Source organism: Orcinus orca, chromosome 5, assembly GCF_937001465.1.
Source record: "Orcinus orca chromosome 5, mOrcOrc1.1, whole genome shotgun sequence".
NCBI lineage: Eukaryota > Metazoa > Chordata > Mammalia > Artiodactyla > Delphinidae > Orcinus > Orcinus orca.
In genome coordinates this window covers 79,083,089-79,101,004 of record NC_064563.1, presented here as the reverse complement: position 1 = coordinate 79,101,004, position 17,916 = coordinate 79,083,089, and the positions used below count along the sequence as shown (strand labels likewise).

The 17,916-nt window shown below is 50.5% G+C and overlaps 1 protein-coding gene across 5 annotated transcripts in view; it reads right to left on the bottom strand.

Annotated features, from left to right (window-relative positions):
- ITGB5 (integrin subunit beta 5) overlaps positions 1-17,916 on the bottom strand; it is a 122,966-nt gene that overhangs the window by 27,568 nt on the left and 77,482 nt on the right. For 4 of the 5 annotated variants that reach the window (XM_049710334.1, XM_049710336.1, XM_004278815.4 and 1 more), the window contains 3 exons: positions 16,501-16,590; positions 10,938-11,072; positions 1,834-2,263 (listed from right to left, as the gene is read on the bottom strand). In XM_049710334.1, coding sequence (XP_049566291.1) covers positions 1,834-2,263; positions 10,938-11,072; positions 16,501-16,590 — 655 coding nt within the window. The remainder of the gene's footprint in view (positions 1-1,833; positions 2,264-10,937; positions 11,073-16,500; positions 16,591-17,916) is intronic. The other variant, XM_033403869.2, reaches the window with a different exon arrangement.

Below are 17,916 nucleotides of genomic sequence, written 5' to 3'. Positions count from 1 at the left end.
ATGACATTATACGTCCTACATTTTCTGGAGCAATTCCGAGTTTGAGCATGCTGGTTCCATTGCACCCATGGGTGTGCTCATACTTGTCTTATGATGCATTCTGCCCCCAGAGGCCTCACAGGCCTACGCTGTGCAACCCTCTGCACTTGTTTCTCCCATGGAGGGATGGATACCCCTCCCGCAGTGACAGATCATTTATATGTTCTGATGTTTGTGCTTTCCCATGTTTGTGCTTTCTCTTCCCTGCCACACTCTTAAGTTCCTTTTAAATCGACACTTTACCACTGGAAGACCATTCACAAAGAAGGAATCCTGGAAACAGAATACACAGCAGTAGAAGAAACTACAATCCTGCCTAAAATTGTTCTGCTGACTCGACTGCAGGTGGCATGGTGTTGGACAGAATGACCCTTTAGAGACATGATTTTACAGTATCTCGTCAGAGCGCAACTCCCAGAATGGGAGCTGCCAAACTGTAATTTAACTGGAACCCATGTAAAGTCCTATGCTTAGATTCAAAAACTTAAGCGCCCCAACGTGACACAACAGAAACTTGGCTTGGCTATAGTTCATTCAAAATATTAAAAATCTTCAACTTTTGGTAAAGTTAAAACCAAGTTCAACGGTACAATGTGATTGTTTAACAGAAAAGAAAAAGTGAGTGTTGTTAGGATGTGTTAATGGAAGTGGAACGTTCAGGTCACAGGAAGCAAATGTTTCGCTGAACTCGGGGCTGAGCCCTCGTTACCCAGATGACAAATAACACGCCTGATTCTGAGAGGCACACTTAACAGAATGATAGAGCCTCAGAGAAGGAAGAGACCTGGTGTCTAGCCTGGATAAGAAAAGAGAACAGAGAAACATAAAGAAGTTCTCAGACGTTTGACAGTTTGTCATGCGGAAGAGGGAGCCTAAAATGGGAACCGCTGAGCAGAAGCGACTGAGAAACAATCTTCTGTTTGATATAAAAGGAAACTTTCAAATCATGTCTATGCGAGGCAGAACGGTGGCCCTCAACGATGTGCACGGCCTAATCCCTGGAATTTGTACCAGCGTTACTTTACACGGTAAGAGGGACCCTGCAGATGTGATTAAGTCAAGGATCCTAAGATGGGGAGACTCGTTGGATCATCCCGTGGGTCCAACGCAAATCGCAGGGCTCCTCATAAGGAAGAGGCAGGAGCATCAGAGCAAAGCAGAGGTCAGAGTCAGAGACATATCTCAGGATGCTACACGGCTGGCTTCGAAAACAGAGGACGGTGCTACAAGCCAAGGGATGCAAATGGCTTCTAGAAGCTGGAAAGGGCCAGGGAACAGATTCTCCCTTAGAGCTTCTAGAAGGAACGTAGCCCTGCTGACACCTGGATTTTAGCCAAATAACACCTGGATTTTAGCCAATCCATTTCAGACTTCTGACATCCGGAACCAGAATAGAATACATTTGTGTTGTTTTAAGCCACTAAGTCTGTGGTAATTTATTAGAGCAGCCATAGGAGATGAATGGGATGTCTAACAAGGGAATAACCTCTTCTGGCCCCAGGGAGCTCCCCGTCCCCAGGGGCAATCAAGAAGAGGCTGATCACCTGTGTCAGGAATGCTGTGTGGTTAAGTCCTGGATGACCCACGGCCGACCCCTCCAACTCTGAGAGTCCACATCACGTAGCAGTGCCACCTCCTGCTTTTGCATTCGACACACTGGTCCCACCCCCAAGGTTTGCCCTCATCTTCTCCCAGGAGGACTGTGGCAGTAAGTATAAAGCATGCTTTGGGGATGTCCAAACGGCACCCAGGCCTGTGCCCGGCTCAGAGCAAAAGTGCTTGCGGGGTGCCTACCTGAGCAGAGGACTCCTTTGTTCCTGGCACAGGAGAAGTTGTCGCACTCGCAGAAGGGCCCGTAGATCTTCCCAAACTCGCTCTCGAAGCAGGCGCACTGGTTGCAGCTGCACTGCCCGCGTCCGCTGCACAGGGGCTTGCCCTCCGCTTCTCGGCACAAGTTCTGGTACCCGCTCTGGCTCTCCCCTTCCTGGCACTCGCACCTGGTGCCCAGGTAGCTGGGGTTGCACTCACACAGGCCGCAGACGTAAGTCCCGTTGCCGCTGCATCTGGTGCTGTCCGGCTCCAGTCCTGCGCTGCAGCTGCACCTGCAGTCGTAGGTGACCCCCACCTCCAGGCTGTCCCGGAATCCCACGGGCCGCAGGGTGAACATGGGCTGCGCGTGTTTGCCCGGGCAGCTCCGGGCCTCCACTGACACCTCAAAGGATGCCTGCGCAGGAGAAAGAGAGGGGACGTGGTGGCCATGGTGCATCTGGGCCTCCCACTGTCTGCACCAGCCTCCTGATCAGCCAGGGGCCTGGCCTGAGCACAGTTCCTCCAAGGTCCTCAGTGAAGAACTGGGGCCAAATCCAGCCCCTGCCCACACTCACGGAGGGCCACTCCAACGGCCCGAGGAGGAAGAGGCCCCGGAGACAGCAAGCCCCTTCACTTGACCCAGGAAGGGCGTATTCAGGCGCGCCAACGTTTGACAGGCATCATGCTTGATTCTTTAATGTTCATCATCTTTTTTACCTCCCAGAGGAAAAGGGCTTCCACAGGAAGGTAGAAAGATTCACTCAAGGTTACAAGGTTCTCTTTCTCCCCTTTTCACTTCTATCCTATGCTCTTCCCGTCTCCATTTTGAAAGTCAACAAAATATTCAACAATATACCAGGCACCTCCCTCTATGCCAGGTTAGACGTGGCTCCCTGAACTCATGGGGCGCTGTGGTCGAGATGCCCTGGCAACTGCCTGCCCTTCTGCAGAGGTGTTTCCTCCCCTGCTGGAGAAGGGAGAGATGACTCTTGTGTCCCTTCCAGCATATCTATCTCCACACAGACACACCTGAGCCTCCCTCTGCCCCAGTTTCTCTCTGCGTGATCCTCACAGCTGTGTCTTTCACAATCAGTCCACGGTCCAGAGGTTGTAAAGAAGCATCATTGCCACACACATGGACAGACTTTTTCTTATTGAACAAAGCATGTACAGGAGTGTTGCTAACTCCCGAGCTGCTTATGGGTTGCCATGGAAACAGGCAGCAAGGTGGACCTCACTGGCAGATGGCAATGGAGGAAAGATGCCTGTTAGCAGCCCACGTGGCTGGGATGTGAGGAAAGCAAGGACACTGCTCGCTGTGATTCTCCCAGGGAGTACGGTGTGATTCCACCTTCCCCTCCCCGCCACCATGTGGTGAGAATCATCCAGCAGGGCCCTCCAAGCAGGGCGCTGTGGAAATCTGCAGACAGGTAGCTGGCACGCCCTGACCAAACACCACCCTGAAGTCCTTCTCCCCCGAACCGACAGAGGCCTGGTCTCACTCCAGAAACTGACCCACCGCCTCTGACCCAGACATCTTTCTTTTTCAAAAGGCTCCTCAGAACATTCTGAAATTCAGAACAAGTTAGGAACCATTTTTAGCTACTGGTATTGTTAGCTCTATTATTTGGGTTGGAATAGAACTGGTTTTTAAAAAGCCATCGATAACCTGCTTTACTGGGTACTCTTTAGGTAATAAAGTGTATTTCTGGAGAACACTCAAAATATCTTTTTCTAAATGTTCTACAGAGGGCTTCCCTGGTGGCGCAGTGGTTGAGAGTCCGCCTGCCGATGCAGGGGACACGGGTTCGTGCCCCGGTCCGGGAAGATCCCACATGCCGCGGAGCGGCTGGGCCTGTGAGCCATGGCCGCTGAGCCTGCGCGCCATGGCCGCTGAGCCTGCGCGTCCGGAGCCTGTGCTCCGCAATGGGAGAGGCCACAACAGTGAGAGGCCCGCATACCGCAAAAAAAAGAAATAAAAATAAACGTTCTACAGATCCTTGTCACTTTGGGATCTTTACTAATTCTAAAAGGCCTCCCCTCTGTGACATCTAGGGACACCCCCCCGCAGGGTGGGAGCCGGAGCGCGTAAGGCTGAGCAGGAGACCCCGCTTCCTAGGTCCTGGAGAGAGTCTGCTTGGCAACGAGACACCAGGAGTCGGCATTAGTGAAGCAGTATCACAGCAGACACCATCAGACAGGTGCGCTGAGGACAATGACCAGGAGCCAGGGTCAGAGGACGCCGGGCGAAGCAAGCCAGCTGCAGACAGTGGGACGGGCCCACACCCCACCTCCACGTCGGGGGTGGGAGGCGGCAAAGGGAGAGACTGGCAAAAGCACGTCCACAACCCGGTCCCAAGGCCCTCAGGTACAGCTGGGCTCTCGAGGTAAGGAAGAAAGATGCGGACCCACCCAGGGCACTGCAAGCTGCCTAGCGGTTACCAGGTGCTGAGTACTATGTGCACCAGGCCCCGTGCTGGGCATTGCCACGTGCGTCTCATTTACATGCCCTAGGAGGAGGCATCCTCATTTACCAGAAGGAAAACGGGGCTGGTGGGCTCCGGGAGCTTAGTGCTGGTCACACAGCTGGGGAGGGGTGGGGCTGGGCCTGTGCTCTCCTTGGCATGTCACCTCCTAGAAGTAGGGAATGAGGCAGATGTCCAGTGTCCAGACCTGGGTAGAGAGAGAGAGGCCCGGCTCACAGAGGGACCACTAGATGGGAACCCACCCAGTAGTGACCAGAAGCTCCTGGTCAACTTTCAACCTTCCTGCCTTGGGCTGGGGATAACCTGAGCCCGCAGATGGAAGGACAGGGAGGCTGCACCTGACCGAGGTGCCACGGGGCATCAAGAATGTGGAGATAGACGAACATCCCTCCCGCTGAGGCTCGGAGAGACGCCTACTACCTCCCAGGGGAATAACTGCTGGACTTGTTAAATGGAAAGCCTGGCCCCCCACAAAGGCCGCTGCAGGTCAGAAGTGGAAAAAATTACAAAGAAACAGCCTGGACCAAGAACCAAAGGCATTTAATTATTGCAAGACTGTGGGGAGTGTCCATCTGTGAGCATAACCTTCCCCCAGGAAAACTGGCCTGCACCAAGGGATCAAGTAACAAGAGAGGGAATTAAATCTCCTGGGCCTCGCAGATGTCTGTGTTTGCTGGAGAGGGAGTGGAAAGGTTGGGGATGCCCCTGAATCAGTGCCGGCAGCTGATCACCCAGGATTCAGAACGATTCACACACTGTCTGCCCAGTCTAAGGCCTGGCTTCTAAGCAGGTCCCCGTGGCCTTCTTCAGCCAAAGCTCTGGTCTAACCGAGGTCCAAGCTGTCGGGCCCCATGCAGCCTAGCGTGCAGCCGGCCACCTGATAACCAGAGAACAGGTCCATTTCAGCCACTACGTCTCAGGTCCTGCTGGGCACAGGAATGCTATAAAAAGCACTTCGGCAACAGCAAGTCAATCTGTTCTGCTACTCCTCCCTTCAGAGTCCATTTCCCTGAGGGCTCAGGAAAGAATCCAGAGAGTCTGTCAGGCAGCTGGAATGAGGCTTCTCTTCCCTGATTACTGTGGACTCTTGAAAGGGAAGGCTCCCCAGTTCCAGGAGACTTTCCATTTTCCCACTCCGAGATTCCAGAGGAAGGTCGCGGACACAGCAGTCCTCCCTCCCGCCCAGTCTTATTATTTGAACCTCATTGGGATGCTCCTGGTTCCCGCACAGGGCTGCCGGCCTGACCACCCTTTCAAAGGGGCTACCCAGCCCCCACCCAAACCCACGCTCTGCAAATGCCAAGTCCACTAGGAGCTCGCTGAGACAAAGCGTTGGGCATGGGCAAGGGGTGGAGAGCCCCAGGGGAGGGGCCGGAGAGCGGGACACTGTGGGAAGCCCCCAACGGGGCTCACTGGGTCCTTTGTACCAGGCGTTAGTGCCAGTCGCACAGCCAGCCACTTGCATACTGATTTGTCAAAGCCAGTTCATGAGAAAACTGACTCCCAGTGGCCAGGCCCACTCAGTCAGCCCTGGTTGATGCTGGGAGGAAGATTAGGGGAAAAAAACAGAAATCACTGGATTTGGGACTGCAAGATTTCATGTAAGGAATATTTCTCTGAGGACAACCTTTGTCCCTCACCCCCTACCACCTCCCCTTGCTTCTTGCCTGGACAGATAGATCTCTTAACCCAGAGGTCACAGGACAGTCACAGAACCATGGCCTCTGATTGGAAGTGACCATGGAGACGGTGCCCGCCCACCTCCTCCACCTCTGCAGGAAGCTCTGGTTACACGGAGGCGAGACCTGCCCGGATGCCCCTTGAACCCAGCTGTCCCAAGGCTCCCCCTCCCCCATGGGCCATGTCCTTATCCACAGGCCAGACCCCGAGATGCACCGGATGGCAGTTACACCCTGTCTGCTTTCCCTAACCCCTCTCCTCCAGTGAGCCCCCGGGCCCTTCTGCTGTGCTCTTTACTCCTGCCTACCCTCCTCGCCATTTCTGACTTACCCAGAGCCCTCCCAGCTCATGGCACTAAAGAACGGAAATAATGCCTGCCAAATACTGCCAGACACCTTAGCTTGGCATGTATGTCCTACCAGTTGGCCCAATCCTGCCTCTGCAGCCCCAGCTCCTCTCTTCTCAGTTCCCAACCCACTCCCCGCCTCAGCTGCTTCGCACCTGTTCACACCTTCTCGGACTCACCACTAATGGGGCCTCCCCACTCTTTTTCTATGTCTGGAAAACTTGGAGCCTCAGCTCAAACAGCACCCCCTCTGCGATGCGGGGCCCTTCTTCCTTGGGGCTCCCGCAGCACCAGGCCCGGCTTTCATCACTGCCCCCAACCCTATGGGGTTGACTCCTGCACCTACATTTCCTGCACCAGATTTGTCCCCGGGACAAATGTCAAGGGGGAAATGCCCACATGCTCAGGAGCAAACCTAAGTCCAACCGTCAGCTCTTTGGAGAAAGTTCAGCCTGAGATGAGGGACAGAAGTACATCTCTCCTTCAGCAATAAGGGGGTTGAGGGGAAGCCCCCCAGTCCTCCCTCCAGGCCAGCTCCGTGGGCACGTGCCCGTGCAGTCACACAGAGCCCCACGCTCAGAAGGGCCCGTGCTTAGTTTAATGCTCTGCTGTCATCCTGAAATTCTTTATTTTTTAACAAGGACCCCACATTTCCATTTTGCCCTGGATTCTGCCCCCCACTGCCTCCAGAGCCTCAAAGAGCTCACCTCCGGTGGCCTGCAAGAAGTACCGGGTCCGGCTATGACAGGCAAGTGGCCACTGCTCTGTGTCAGCGTGTTTCCACCCACAGAGCCCTGGCGGCAGAGCCGGGGGCCATGTGACTGTGGCCTCTTGGGCAGAGAGAGGAAACAAGGAGCCAGCATGGCAGGCCTGCCTTTGGGCCGCTGTCTCAACAGGACCACGGCCCCGGGGACCCCAAGGGAGGCTCTCCCCGGCCCGCCCATGTGGAACTGCTGTGGAGGGCGTGGGAGAAGCACCCTTCTTCCTTCCGTTTCAAATGCTCTAGAAGTCATCCAAATATGTCTGAGATTTTCCACTTTTGTGAAAAATGCCACTTAAAATCCTTTCCTGTCTTCTGGACAATGTTCCTATTTTTCCGAAGTACCCTATCCTAGCAAAAAACAAAATCTGTACACTAGAGTGTCCGCACAAAAGTGGTGATAATCCCACCTTTAGCTCCTCTGAAACTTTTACTTTCAAAATGCACGAGGTATAAGGAAAAAAACACGCACTGTGGCATCAGTGGTTGCAGCTCTGACTCCTGGCGCTGTGCTCACCAGCAGCCAGGGCCCCCCACCTCGGAGCCTCAGTCTTTCTCACATAAAATGGGGAAGTAATGTCTACCTGACAGAGGCTGCAAGCAGCAGAGGAAGCCAGCAGCCAAGCCCTAGCAGAGCACGGAGAGTATAATAAATTCCCACGAAATGGTAACTCTGTCATTCCCTCCACAGTCAGAAGGCAATGACCAGGGAGAGGACTTGGTCTGGAGAGAGCTGTGAGTCCACTGCCGTCTGTGGGTGATCCCACATCTCGGGACGCCCAGCAGCACTGAGCCCCAGGGGGTGTACACAGAATGCGGTGAGGTGTTCCCTGCTGGAGGCCCCGGCCCTTGCTATGGTGCTCTGCTCTGAGGCGAGCCGTCTGAATGGGGATGATGGAACAGGACCATAGGCATGGGCAGCAAGAGGCCAGGGGGAGGGGGCATGGGTGCTGGCATCAGAGCCAGAAAGCCCTGGCCTTGAACTTGAACTTTGCCACTTACTGGCTGCTACTTACTGGCTACTTACTTGGGCACTTAATTGAATTCTTCGTGCCTCAGTTTTTCTCATCTGTCAACATGAATAACTATCTTCCTTACAAAGGACCCAGTGAGGAACATGGAGCTAACCCTTTGTCCAGTTACTTTCCAGTCCTTTCCAATACTAACTGCATTGCCCCCTTGGGTCCATTAGGGACCCAATATTCTTATAATAATTTCCCCTTTTTTCTTATGGCAGCATAAACTGGCTTCAGTTTCTTGCATTCAAAAAGAACTCCAACTTTATGCTATTATTAGCAACAAACACCAGTTCCTTTGATCTTCCTGGTGTCTATATACCTCCATCATGATAGTTCCTTTACACTTGCCCTCTGGAAAAAAAACAAAAAACAAAACTGAACAAAGAACTCCAGACGCAGTCTGACCCACACAAAAAAGAGTGAAACCATTTTCTCTGGGGTTCCATTAATGCAGCCTCAGTTGGCATTTTTTTTCAAAGCAACACTGCTTATTCACACTGAGCCTTTGGGAATTAGAATCTACCAGATCCTTTTCTTAAAAGCTACTGTCAAACCAAGTTCCCTCTATCCTATTAATATTCTGAACTTAATGTAAGATATTAATCCTGATGATTTCAACCCAGCTCAATTTTTTAAAATGTTCTTAAATCTTGGTTTTCCTGCTTTATAAGCTACCCTGTTTTCTCCAGCTCTGTGACCTCCCCAACTTTGATAAGTAGTTCTCCCTCGAGTTAATCTCAAGCCGGGAGTAGACAGGAGACAGCCGGAACCTCCGTCAAGTCTTCCTCCAGATGACGTTATCAACACTCTTAGAAAGCAGGTTTACTCAGCTACGCATCTGCCTAGCTGTGCTATCACCGACCCACATTACCTGTCTTTGCATAAGGATGTCATTAGAAATTGTCAAGAGACTTCCTGAAACCCAGGCGCCTGGTGTGTGTGCTGTACATCCTCCTCCTCGCCTCTGTTCCACTCAACCTATTTGTCCAAGTAAAAGGTTCCTTGTTTGGGTGTTTTTCACACATCATTCTTTAGCTTTCCTGACACACTGCACCAAACATCCCATCCACAGATCCACAGAGTCCACTTACGTGGAGTTTTTCTGGTTAGTTCTGCCTCCTTCCATTTTTCACAGCTGTCTCTTTAAAGCCGCTGACTATAAGGCTTTTGTGTTTTTTGAAAACATCATCTGGATTGATTAATCATTGCAATTGATCAAAACAACATAAATATATCACAAAATTTGACAAGTATTAAAAATAAAATTTTATTGGATGTGCCACTTTAATGAGATGGGGCTTCCCCACCCAAGCAGTTCATGTACATTGAAAATATTACTCATTGCTAAATAAGACAGGGGATGGCATCAGTTCTACTCCTATTTTTTATTTGTATAGATTAAAGCCCTCTCTCCAAAATTTATTCAGGTCGATAGGAAAATGGGAATAGGAGTTTTGTTACAGCAACGTCACCTTATTCTATGAGTACCTTCTTAGCGAAACGCCATAAATAATCATTTTAAATTTTTAATGATTCATCGTTTGAAAACTTGATCAGGCCAATCTTTCAATTTTTTTTTTTTTAAAGCAAAAAGAAACTTGGAAAAAAACCTGCGTTAGAAAAAGATCTGTTACCTAGTCATTAGAGTCCTTCACTTTCTCAACCTTGATACTGCATTCTGAATGGTCCCTTTGCTGGGGTGAGGTACCACTGTTAAGATTTAGAATGGGTGAGATGTACGCCTGTGGGTTGTAACATGGGCGAAGGGCAGTTGGCAAGGGGAAGGAGGGAGAGAATCAATTACAGAACGTGAGGCAGCTCCAGAAGACCACGCTGCAGTGTAGGCAGACATGCGGCCACACCTCTGTCTTTTGGAGCCGTTTCCCTGGAATCCAGGGTATGTCTGCTTATCTCCACCTTGGCCATCATTAGTGCTTATGAAAGCCCAGGAGATACGGTCATGTATTTTTAAGGTCCCTATAATTTTTCTGGTTCCAAGCAGATTCTTTAGTAACAGAAGAGAACTCTCCCTCAGTCCTCTATTTGCCTTTCTATTTTCTGAGCAATGAAAAATGTGTCAATAAAGCAAGGAATGGATCTCACAGTCTGCCTCGGGCAGCAGGACTCTCCAGAAGTGAGGATGGCTCTCCATCACCACTCTGCCTGCCTCTGAGCCAGTATTTCATCTTCGTTCTCATCATCCATGTACCTTCCTCCTTCCCTCACGTCCTTGGCTTGGTACACAGATACACCTCTTTCTACACAAGGTTGCTTCTCCACCATTTAGTTATATCCACTTAAACCCAGACAAGGCACCCATGCCCTCCATTGCAACAGAGTTATCCATTCCATCTCATCAAATCAGAAGAGGTGGATGGCTTTCTTCATACTTTACATAGAGGAAAAGTGAAAGTCGGATTACCCAAGGCACAGGGCAAGCTGTAGAAGACTAGAAACGAAGGCAGGGTCTTTTAGCTTTCCACCTACACTCTCCCACTGATTTCATCCCTGTCAAACAAAGATAACGACGGTTGAAGACACCAAAGGCACAATGTCAACTTGAGGAAGCCTTAAGTGACAACGCACTGAAGGCTGTGTGCTGCCTGGAGCTTTTTACTAAGTCCACCTGCATCTTGAAGGCACAGCACAGGGCAGGCTTAAGAAAGTCCTCCAGTATGCAGAGCTGGAAGACAGAATACAAACTCCTAAAGGCCTCTAATAAGTCACCAAAGTTATCAGAAGCCAAAGAATGATGACCAACATTAACAAGGATAAACAAACGGAAGGTGAGAACTTACTGTGTCCCCGATCTTCAGGCCTTCACACTTCCTCTGACCAGGGTAAGATACACCGTCCTGGCAGGTAGCAGTGAAAAAGAGATTGATATCCTCAGGCTGATCCCAGACGGACAGCTCCACTTTAGACCGGATGCTCTGAACAGAGAGAGAAGATGAAGCCAGAACCAATTAGTAAAGGCTGCAGCCAAGATGCTCTCCACACTGGTTCTCTGATGCCCACGTGGCTTCCTTTAACTCCGGGATCTCAAGCCAAGGCCAGAGCCAGTGGGCTAGGTTCGCTGCCCCTCCCTCATCCCTTTCATCCTCTCCACACCCACACACTATCTTACTAGCCCTGGCCTGAGGTCTCCCTCTGTGAGCTCAGAGAAGTTTGCTAATGGCCCACCTGCCATATGATAATCTCATCTGCTTCCAGGGGTCATGCTCTGTTCCTGCTCGTCTCTGCAGAATCACCCCGTCCCCACCCTCAGCTTCAGACAGTGCCTCAAATCTTGCCGTGCGCGCCCCAGACGCTGGGCCTTTGCACGTGCCTGGGATGGTGTTCCTTTGCTCAGCTGCTCTTCTCTCTCCTCCCCCCGCCCTCCGTCAGCTCCATATCTTCCTTCCCCATCAGCTCAGCAGGCACCTCAGATGAGGTCCAAATTCATGAGCTCTGAACTACATTCTGAGAGAATAAGACCTTATACGTGGATTATGTTCTCAAGACAACGGATGAAGCAAAAGTCAAGCCAGAATTACCCGACAGATTAGAAAAAATAAAAGACTAAAAATATCAAGTGTTGGAAATGAGTTGGAGCACCTGGGTGCCTCATACCCTGCTGGTGGGAGCGTGAACTGGTACAAGCCTTGAGAAAAACATTAGGCAGTACCTCCTAATGCTTAGGTCAACCTTAGACAAGCAATTTACACTAGGATTATATCCAACAGAGATGTGTACTGACCAGAAAACACGTACGAATGTTCACAGCAACGCTGTCTGTAACAGCTAGAAACTGGAACTACCCAAACGCCTATCATCAGAACAGACTTTTTTTTTTTCAAATTATGGTGTGTTCATGTAGAATATCACACAGTACAAGAATGAATGAAATGACTACATGTCATGACACTGATGAATCTCATATCACACAGCCCAGAAGAAGCCAGATGCCGAAGGCATACATAGTCTATGATTCTATTTATATGAAACTCAAAGACGGGCACAACTAACGGTTACCCCCAGGGGACAGTAACAGAAAAGGACACAGGGGTTCTGGATGCTCGTAATAGTCTGCTTTTTGGCCTGGGTGGTTCTATACTCGGGTGTATTTATTTTATTTATTTATTTTTGCGGTAGGCGGGCCTCTCACTGCTGTGGCCTCTCCCGTTGTGGAGCACAGGCTCCGGACGCGCAGGCTCAGCGGCCACGGCTCACGGGCCCAGCCGCTCCGCGGCATGTGGGATCTTCCCGGACCGGGGCACGAACCCGCGTCCCCTGCATCGGCAGGCAGACTCTCAACCACTGAGCCACCAGGGAAGCCCTACTCGGTGTATTTAGTTTGTAAAAAGTCTGTACAACCTTCTGTAGGTCTCCAAGTTTAAAAAATTGACACTGAGAATCTCTAAGGAGGATGTACTTTAGAGACGGAGGCCAAATGAAATAACTGGCTTGTAGTTAGGGCACATCTTACAAAAAGAATTTTGTATACACTAAATACACTCAGAATAGCAGGGTGCACATACTCCAAGAGACACATGGACACCCCCTCCAGATCGACTGACAGCCCTTCAGACTCCCACCTCCTTCTCAGGCGCGCTCCAGGGAACAGGGCGTTGGACGGAATGGCAGGCAGAAGTGCTTCCTGCTCTCATGGGGTTTCTTTTCTTTCTTTTTCTCTTTTCTGCTGAGCATGTAGTGTCAAACTTGAATTAGGTAAATATGCAGTTTCCCCAACACATTAACAGCTTGTTGAAAACACTCTCTGCAAGAAATAGTCTCTCCCTTTGCAACAAATTGTCTAAGTGCTTCTACAACTCTAAAAATACTCTCTCTTAAATCCACTTCCTCTTGTTAGTGCCAGCCTCCACTGGCACAGGGCTTGAGAGCGCCACTCAGCACACACAGCTCTCCTGCTGTTCACAAATCTGTTCTCCCCACTGAGCTGTGAATTTCAAGGACCATATCATATTTCTCTCTAAGACTGAACACAAGCTTTTGCTGAATGGATGGATGGATGGATGGATGGATGGATGGATGGATGGATGGATGGATGGATGGATGGATGTTTTGACAGCAGCTATGGTAGACAGCTCAGGCCTATTGGAAGAAACTTAATTTTTGAAAGACAAGGTAAATTAAAAATTATATATATTAAATGCAAATAAATGTAAGGATGAGGCAAAACAGTTTATCATTAAAGGGCTAGGTAGATCGGAGCTATTTCAAAATTACTTGGGATCAGTCTGATGAAATATGAGGGCCCCGTGGCTCACAAACAAGACTTTGGGAGAAAGCATCAGCCATTCCCATCAAGATGTGCTGAAGCCACTACCCGGAAGCATTAATGGGGAACTTGGAGGAGGGAGAGAACGCACTGGGGACCAGGACTCCTATTCAATGAACCAGTAACTATAACAGATGCAAACAGAATCCTATATTCTCCTCTGGCCGTGAGACCCCCCAAGTTTTGTGTTCAGGTCTGAAGTTTGTATTATTCCTGATCCCCATGTTGTCTCGGGTAGGAACTGTGGAGATTATTCAGTTCAAACCTCCCATTTTATGGAAGTGGGAACTGAGGCCAAAGAAAGGGCCTTATCCAGGGCCACTGAGCTGCCAGGGGCAGGCAGGCAGGACCAGAACCGGGCCTTCTGGGTCTCCCGGCAGTGCTCTCTGTAGTCACCAGACCGGGCCCTTCTTTACTCGAAAACTGGCTCTGATCTTGGAGAGAGCAGATGGTCAGGTTGTATCCTGGTTGAGTCAGTCTCCCCTCAAAGATTATGAGCTCCTGGAGGGCAGGACTGTGTTCTGTTCACTGTTTTATTCCCACCGTGTGGCATGATGCCTGCAGTATTTATTTGTTGAACAAATGAATGAAATGGATGGAGTACAGGATATATAGCAGAGGATCAAAGCCACAGCCAGTGCAGTTCTGATGCATGAAAACTTTTGTGTCATAAGATAATTATCTGAAATTCAATTAATTCCTACCAAATTTGCCTCTGAACATGATTCCTTACTCCTCACCCTAGGACAAGAAGACAATGTCAAGAAGTTTAAAGGCTATTAAATACTCAGGCTAGGTCCCATCTGCAACTGCGTTAAGTCAGGCCAGCTGTGGAGTGGGTGGGAGCAGACTTCATGGCAACAACAAAAAGAGAAACATGTGCTCGGAGAGGACTCTGATGTCACCCTCCACATGCAGCTCTAGTGGTTTCCAGCTCATTCTTTTCTTTCCCACTCTGAAAAGGGACCCCCCCCCGCCATGATTTCTGAGTGCTACCCCCCTTTGTCAAGGTGACATAATGCTGGTGGTGTGTGTGTGTGTGTGTGTGTGTGTGTGTGTGTGTGTGTGTGTGTGTGTGTGTGTGTGTGTGTGTGTGTGTGTGTGTGTGTGTGTGTGTGTGTGTGTGTGTGTGTGTGTGTGTGTGTGTGTGTGTGCGCGCGCGCGCGCGCACGCACCCAGGGCCCTACCTCTGAGCTCTAGAAGGGAACCTCTCACCAGCACCCCACTGTACAGCAAAGCTCCACGCTGGTGATCTCTCACAATAAAGAAGTTGGCACAGCAAGAAAAACCGTAGAAATCAAAGCCCAGAGGTGAACGTTTCACACAGTGAAAGCCAAGAACAACAGACTCGATTCTACGAGACGTTACATTAAATGTGCCCTTTCCGTTGTGCTCCCTCCCCAGCCTAGAGTCACACCATGGCCATTTCCACTGTTACCTGTGCTCTGCTGCAATCCTCTCAGGATGTCCCCACGGACGGTGTACCAACTATAAGTGAGGTAGAAGTCAACCCCAAAGCACAGAGGTGGCAAGGTGACGCAGAGAAACACAAATGGTCCCATGAGAGCTGTGCTTGGACTGTGGCCGGGGAGAGGAACAGGTGAAAGGACAACCAGAGCCCCTGCACGGGCCAAAGCGCACGTGTGTATGCACACGCGCGCGCACACACACACAGGCCTGTGCAGGCCAAAGTGCACATGCACACATGTGTACACACACACACAGAGGCCCGTGCAGGCCAAAGTGCACGTACACACACACACACACAGGCCCATGCAGGCCAAAGCGGACATGCACACGTATGTACACACACACACAAACACACTGGCGGGATCACAGCCTGTGTGAGAGGCAGAGGATCCTTAGCTGCACAGAAAGTGGAGGTGCGGAGGAGGACGGAAAACCAGCCACAAATCCTCACTGCTGCCCACTCACCGCCTTCAGGACACTGAGGCTCCAGGAGACCAGGTGAGGGCTGGGAACCCCCAAGCTCTGGGTCCCCCGTGGCGAGGGCATTACCTACAGCTCCTGGTCTAGCCGAGCAGTAACGCAAAATAAGGCTGGGGCTTCCCTGGTGGTGCAGTGGTTGAGAGTCCGCCTGCCGATGCAGGGAACATGGGTTCGTGCCCCGGTCCGGGAAGATCCCACATGACATGGAGCGGCTGGGCCCGTGAGCCATGGCCGCTGAGCCTGCGCGTCCGGAGCCTGTGCTCCGCAACAGGAGAGGCCACAACAGTGAGAGGCCCGCGTACCGCAAAAAAAAACAAAAACAAAATAAGGCTGCATCAGTAGGGTCACAAATTCAACTGGAAAGGCAGAGCTCCAAATACACATATGAAAATCAGTCATGGGAAAGTAAGATGGTTTTTCTAACACACATGTGATTCCAGAGTGGTTAATCACATTCCCAGGTTAGCCCACATGTCTATTCTATGTAAGTTCAGGACTAACATTATTCCTTAAGCTACATTTCCTCTATGCAGAACTTTGTTTTAACAGGAAGATGCACTCTGAATTCCAATTTGGGAATTACCAGGCCTCATGAGGGGCTGGGTGGGCACTGGAGGCCTTGCAAGGAGGGGACAGCTGAAGGCACATACTTCCCAGCACAAGAAATCATGCTTGTCGTTTTCCCGAGAAAAGGTAGGTCTGAGCCAAATACCTCCTGGGTGTTAGAAATTGAGAGGAAGGAGGGTAGGAAGGAGAAAGGTTTGGGAATCATGGGTGACTGGCTTGGGACGTGGCACTGACTGCTAAACTACATCCTTAAGTGCTGTACTTAGTAGAGCAGAGCCGAGTTAACAGGACAGGTTACAAAAGCACAGGATTTAACAGGCCCACTCAGGTTTCCTCGGAGAGGACCTGATTACAATCAGACCCTAAGTGTGCAGACTCACTCTAGCCTGCAGGGCTATGTGGAGCTCCAGAAGCCTGGGGGATTTCAGTCCTGCCCACTGGGAGGCGAAGGCAGTGTGTGTGCTTCTCACTTCTCGCCACGGGGAACACAGAGGCCTGAGTCCACCTGAGTCCACACCAGCTCCCTCAGTGGGAGAGGGTGGGGGAAGAAACCAGTGACTTACGTTGTATGCATTGATAATCAGTTGAATTATATTTTTGGAGTTTCCGTGTAATATCTCCACCGTTGTTCCAGGTATCAGGGCTGTAAAATTCTTGGGGGGGAAAAAAGAAAGAAAACAAATGAGCCCATTTTGCCCTTCCACACTGTCAAAGAGTGAACGCTGCCCTACTAAGCTAGAACCGTCAGGGCCCCCAGCACTGATTCTGCCACTCTCTCACACCGCAAACTAGAGAAGATGCCACAAGCAGAGGAAGAAGGCACAAGGGAATGGAGTTGTTGCAGTCGGCTGTGCAATCTCGATTCTTGAAGGTCTGGGTGGAAAGGGCCTGGCAAGATGTGTTCCTGAAGCATAATGTCATGCTTCTTCTCGGAGACCCCTCCTCTCTGGCATGTAATGGACAACTCTCTGGAATTCCATCCTCTAAGGTCAACATATTATGGATGTGCTCGCCCTCTCCCCGCTAGACTACACAGGCATCCCCAGGTTCAGTTCAAGGATGCCCTCGACCTGGCCAGCAGAAGTGAAAGGGGAAACTTTTCGAAGGGTCTCAAATACAGCCTCTTTTCCTAGGAGGGAAATGAACGTGAATGGTGCCTTCCCAAGGAGGTCTGGTATCTCCGGGTGAAGTCTTTGGCAAAGCAGGCAGCCTTGAAGTGGCTGCCTTTCCTCTTTCTCTTGTACGAAGGCCTGAGTATGTCACTTACTAAAGTGACAGAAATTGCTAGAAACACCCGCCACCCTCAGCCTGCCTTGGGCTGGATATGCCTCCCGAGCGAGAGGTCCTTGGTTCTGAGCAAGACTGGCTTAAGCCACGGTGGGTCTCTTCCCTCCTGGAGCATCCGGTAGCATTCTCAGTACAGTCTGTGCAACTGCCCTCTCTCAAAATGGTATTTGTAAATGGATATGTTCTATCCTGCTATCTTCACTAAGCAACCTCCTTCCCTTGTTTTCATCTTCCAAAATTGATTCAGACTAAAAGAAGATAAAGAACTCAAGAAGGTGTAAGTGGCATTTTATCAATGATTATCTCAGGCAGAAGCAATAGAAACACACCATCAGACAAGGGTTCTTTTGGGGATACTTAAGAGCAGTAAAGAGAGGGGACAGGGGTTGGCTGTTCTGGAGGTGGGGATTAATGTCTCATAACCTCTCAATTCAGAAGATGTCAGAGGTGAGCCGGGCTTCACACTTGCTCACACGAACACTCCCTGAGCCGTCTGGAGGAGAGTTCTAGTGAAAGGCAACTTGCCTGTGATCGTGGGAAAGAGCACATTCACGAGGGAAACGTATAATGGTGGCCCATGGGATGACCTGGGAAGAGTCTCTCTTAGACAGGGCAGGCTCACACACATACTGCTCTGTTCACTCAAGACACGTATTCTTTTCTTCAGAAATTCCTGTCCCAAACGAACCCAC